Source organism: Stegastes partitus, unplaced genomic scaffold, assembly GCF_000690725.1.
Source record: "Stegastes partitus isolate 25-593 unplaced genomic scaffold, Stegastes_partitus-1.0.2 Scaffold682, whole genome shotgun sequence".
Taxonomy (NCBI): Eukaryota; Metazoa; Chordata; class Actinopteri; family Pomacentridae; genus Stegastes; species Stegastes partitus.
Window position 1 is genome coordinate 89,184 of NW_007578413.1, and position 5,650 is coordinate 94,833.

At 43.9% G+C, this 5,650-nt stretch overlaps 1 protein-coding gene across 1 annotated transcript in view; it reads right to left on the reverse strand.

Moving 5' to 3' along the window:
- The window catches only part of LOC103363696 (contactin-associated protein-like 5), a 156,789-nt gene that overhangs the window by 65,933 nt on the left and 85,206 nt on the right, over positions 1 to 5,650 (reverse strand). Inside the window, exons 10-11 of the mRNA XM_008290551.1 lie at positions 4,922 to 5,043; positions 3,788 to 3,907 (exon numbers count right to left, since the gene is read on the reverse strand). Of these exons, the coding sequence (XP_008288773.1) occupies positions 3,788 to 3,907; positions 4,922 to 5,043 (242 nt within the window). The remainder of the gene's footprint in view (positions 1 to 3,787; positions 3,908 to 4,921; positions 5,044 to 5,650) is intronic.

Consider the following 5,650-nt stretch of genomic DNA (forward strand, 5'->3'; position numbering starts at 1 on the left):
CCACAAAAGACACAAAATCACTACAAAAGAGGACAAATGAGCATAAAAAGATACAAAACTACCTCAATCAGGCACAAAACCACCACCAAAGATCGAAAACCACCACTAAGGCCCAACACCTCCAGGACAAGAACCAAAACCGCCACAAAAGCTATCATGAAACGATGCAAAACTACCACAAAAGTGTCAAAAAGATCAGAAAAAAGGCAAAAATACTATAAAATTATCACAAAAGGGTCGAAAATACAACAAAAAGACATAAAACTACCACAATAAGGAACAAAACCACTTTGACAGGAACCCAAACGCCCTCAGACAGCCAGAGACCAGCTGCTGGTTGTGTTTCCTGGTTGACCATCAGCTGTGTGTGCAGCCTCCACCGGTTCCTCCTCAGACTGATCCAGAACCCCGGCTGGCGCCGGTAGCGCCGTCAGACCACCTGAACCGGGCCGGAGCTCGGCAGCATCAGGGAGCTCTCAGGTCTGATGGAAAAGTAGATTGTGGGGAGGAAGCCGATGAAAGGCTCCGCTTTTAATTCAGCAGGCGCTCTCATCTGCCATGTTCCCTCCACCGGCGGCAGGAGCGCCTGCATACAAACAAGACATCAGTATTCTGGAGCCGCAGACGCTCACACACACTTTCCAACAGCTGTCTCCACAGCAACTATCAAGGCAGTGTCAAGAAATGACACCCGCACGGAAAAACTCCTACACGCCGAGTCGGTCTGGAGTCTGGCGCCGTTTAGGGACGCCAGAGGAAAAGAGGCGAGGAGACAGAACCGGCAGCAGCAGCAGAGCCGGGCCGAGGCAGGACGAAGCGAGGACGAGCTGTGAGCGGCTAAAGGAGGGAAGACGGCGCTCACAGTTGTGACAGGTGGCTCCGGAGTATCCCGTCCCCGAGCAGTCGCAGGAGAAGGAGCTCCAGGTCTGGGAGCAGCGGGCGGCGTGCTCGCACAGGTTGGGCAGACACCTGGAACACAGAGAGGACAGGACGGGTCAGGACGGGTCGGACCGGCAGCCAGAGACAGGACCGGACCTCAGTCTGTCCAGACACAGTGATGGAGGAGACCAGGAGAGAGGCAGCACAGGGAGGAGGNTTGCTGTAGTGCAACGTTCTGCTGGGAACGTTTGGGTTCTACCTCCATGTGGATGTTAACTGTTAAATGTTAACCTACCGACAACTTTGACACCGGGCTGGTTCAAGATGAGCCAGATTCAGTGCAGACGGTCAGATTTGGATGCAAACAAAGACGTTGTTCGTTCATGGTGCTACAGTTCTTGTAGACATCTGACAGAAACTTTTCCTTTTCCTTGAGTTAGAAACGTAATTTGTGCTGATTTTAAAGGTCTATTCTACAGGATGGGATGTTTATCAGCCGGCGAGGCTTCAAATTACAGATAACACGCTGAAAACAATTTGTAGTCTGCTGCACATCAACGCAGGACTGATTTAAAAGTTTTAAAACTTCTGCTGAGTGCGACGCGGGAATTGGTAAAATAACATCTGTTGAGAAACAAAGCGCCGGCAGTCTGGGTATCTGACGGATCAGGAAGGAGAGCCGTTGTTTTGCATTTGACTGTTTACTGTGCTGTCAGTGTGTTTGGGAGGCGCCGATGATGGATACAGGGCAGCATCCTGATACGATGCTGATTTATTGGAGGATTGGTGTGAAATGGAAGCTGAACAGAGAACACAAATCTCCAGTGTAGGACTCCAACAGGCCGCTCTGTCATAATTAAAACTATCTGACTGTGTACAAACTGATAAATGTGTCTGATAACGTGTTAATAACTCAGCGTGTTCCTGTACAGGCTGAAGGCTGCTGGAAGCTCTTGTTACACCTGACTTTTGGATTCTTCAACACCTCCAAAGAAAATATAGAAACACAGGAAATATAACACTGGACGTCCAGGATGTCGTGTTATGGACGGTTCATCTGTTCAAGGATCTTTCCACACCATGAAAGCTGGAACAGATCCTCCAATCATCCAAACAAGCAAAGAAAAGGTCTTCTGGAGGAAAGTTCTGGTCAGATGGAACAAACACTGTCTGGAGGAGAGAGGGTGAGGCCTTTAACCCCAAGAACACCAAACCTACCATCAAGCATGGAGGTGGCAGCATCATGCTCTGGTTCTGTTCTGCTGCCAGTGGACCTGGAGCTTTACACAAAGTCAGTGGAACAATGAAGAAGGAGGATTAAAACCTCAGACCATCATCAGAAGGTTGATCTTGGACACAGTTGGATGTTCCAACCAGACAATGAGCCCAAACACATCAAAGTGGTGAAGAAATGGTTCCATCAGAGAAGATCCAGAGTTAAAGGAGTCATTGGAAACTAGAGACTGAATGATAAACATGGACTTTATAGTGGACGGAAACTCAGCAGGAAACNATGTATCTTTGACAACATTTTATCAATATTTTTTTCTCCAGATTTAGAGATTCTGTATTTATGGACATTTTTAAAGCATTTTATTTGTATTGATTATAAAATAAACTTTGGATTAAAAAAATAAATAAAAATCTTTGTGGGACATTTTCATATAATTTTTTAGTTTTTTATCCACATTCTTTATTTATTATGTAACTATTTTTAAATATATATATAAAACAGCCTGAAAATATAAAAAACAAACAAACAAAAACCTGAATATTTAAAAATTAAACATTTTGAGCCTTTATTGAAATGTGAGACGTTTCTGTTTTACGTCCTGCTGTTTGGAAGAAGACACAACGGCTGGAAGTTTTAATCTGTTTTGTATTTTAAAAGCTTTTTATTTCATCCTTTGTGTCAAATCTGCATCTTAATTAACTGTCAGACAAACGTCGAGGAGCAGAAACTAGACGAGTTCCCTCAACATGATGCAAAAAAAAGAAGAAGAAAGAAATTCAGTTTCACTTTTGCCTGAACAGAGAACAGCTGATTTTAATCGACTCTCTTCGTTAAAGCTCCGTTTGTGGGTAATGTTTGACCTGCACTCAGTTTTCCAGGAAGCGTCACTAAACTGCCGTCATTTTATCAGAAAGTTAAAGTTTTGCTGCAGAGAGGAAAGTATTTAAAGAGACGACACGTCTGGAGTCAGACTGAGATGCTGTTAGCGTCCGTCACCTGTCACCTGTCAGACGCCTCAAACGCCACCAAACCTCCACGTTAATGACGCTCGCTGCTGAACCCAAACACGCCTCNTGGTTCAGATGTGACTTTAAACATCCAGACTCGGTGGTAAAAGACCTTCGAGTGAATCAGGGATGGAACAACCCAAACATGCCTCCACGTGGACCTCCTGTCCGTGAGTCGGAGCTGCTGATGACCTACGTGACATCATTCAGGTGGTTTTAACGGCGGTTTCACTCCTGAGCATCGGAGCGTTTTCCTGCAGCTCGTTGTTGGCTCAGGCTGCACGCCGAGTCTCTACCTGTGAAATTTACTGAGCAGATTAATGCTCCCGGGAGGCTTTTGACTCTAATGACCTCATGCTCCAGTGGACGCCGTCGCCTCTGGAGGCCACCGGGGGGGTTTCAGATCTATAAGCTTGTTAAGTTGTAATCTCTGTAATTCGAGGAGCGGCGGCTGCTCCCCGCGACTCGTCGGGCGACCTTTAGACCGACGGCGGCGCCGCGATAAGTTCTTTTAATGAAGACGGGCCGCCGCCGTATAAACATAACGACTGAAGCCGGCCGCTGAAACTCGAGGCCCGCGAGCCGCCGGATCGATGCCGGCCGGAGCGTCGAGTGAGCTTCCCGCCGCTCGAAAAGAGCAAAAGGTGACGACGGCCAATGATCTCACCTGTCATGTTGCAGTACACCTGCGCCGGGCCCAGGGGACCGCTGCCGTCCGGGTCGATGAAGTAGAAGCCCGAGGAGCTGCCACTCAGCTTGTAGGCCTCGCAGGACGACTCGTAGATGGCTGCAGAGAGGACAGCAGGCGGTTAGTCATGAAGAGAGGCGGCCGGTGGCGGAGGAAAACGCTTCCTCTGCTCGGATGAGGTCACAAAACATTCTGATAAAGTTCTCTTTCAGTTCCCAGAATGTTCTTACCAAAGGTGGAATGACTAAAGACGAAACGGCACCAAGCATCAGCTGACAAATGATAAAAACGACGCAAAGAACGACTAAAAACAGGAAAAACAAACAACAGAAGAGACACAACGCAACAAAACAGGACACAAAATGACCAAAACATCACAAAAATGAGGCACAAATTTTTAAAAAAACATATAAACACATAAATCAGGGAAAACAACGACAAAAACGAGATAGATAAGATTAGACAAAACATAAAAACAAAAACAAACAAAGCACAACAAAAACAAGACACAAAACAACAAAAACAAAGATGAACACAATTCAATATGGCACAAAAACAACAACAACACACAACAATAAAAACACAAGGCAGAAAATGACACAAACAACAACTAAAAAAAGGGGAAAATCTGTCACAAAATGGGAAAAAATCGACACACAAGACGATAAAAACGACAAATATGAGACAGAATACGACAACAATGGGGAAAAAAAAACAAAACAAATAAAACAAACCCAAAATGACAAAATCAACACACAGAATGACGCAAAACGACAAAAACGAGACAGAACACGACGACAACGGGACTCAAAAAATGACACAGAACGACATAAAACAAGGAACAAAATGGAAAACATGATGCACAGAACGACGACAATGAGACACGAACTCATTTATAAATGACACGAAAAGAGAAAAATGATGGACAGAATGACAACAAATGACAAAAACGATGAAACCGTGTCAGAGTTTGTGACGGTTCTAAAACACTTAAACATCTCTAAATATGTGATTTCTGGGCTTCAGGGGTTAAAACAGGAGAATCGGACCGACGAGCTGCTTGTAATAAAAGAATGAACCAAACGTGGACGATGTGAGGAGGAGCTTCGTGACCTTCAGACGACCTCTGACGGTCTTTAACGGTCAGCTCGGCCGTGAAGCTGCTGCTGCTGCTGCTGCTCACGTATTTACGATCCGGTTCTGCCAACAGGTCGCAGCGACGCGTCCTTCTGCAGCTGGTCGAAAAAAAAAAAAAAAAACGTCGGACAGCGGTCGTATTTCAGACGCTGCTGCATGAAGGAACCCAGGACGCTGCTGGTTCTCTGGTGTTCAGACGGAACCCTCATTTGTAGAACCTTAAACCAACGTCAGCCTTTAATCAGTTTAATAAAAAGAGATGAAGGAACGTCTGAAGGAACAGAAAACAATGATTCATCGTTTAAATTAGAAAATTTACAGAAACGTCAGCGTTAAAGGATGAAATCAGAAACGGATCGTTTTTATTAAAATAAGATTAAAATGACAAATTTAAATATTAAGGTGAAGATTCTACAATAATTAACACACATTTACTGACTTAGAAGTTTAAGAACTGACAAAAAAAATCATTAAATCAGCTGAATTATTATTTAAACATAAAGGTGTTTAAAATGATATAAAACAAATACTTTGATTTTATACATTTATGTGATGAGCAAAGAATTCATATTGTATATTTTACGTTTTTAATATTTAGATTTTAGTCGTTTCTTGATATTTTATTTATATATTAGACTTTTTATTCATATTTTTGAAGCAACGTTTTTGATGCATTTTACAGATTATTTTTTGGGACGTTCTCTA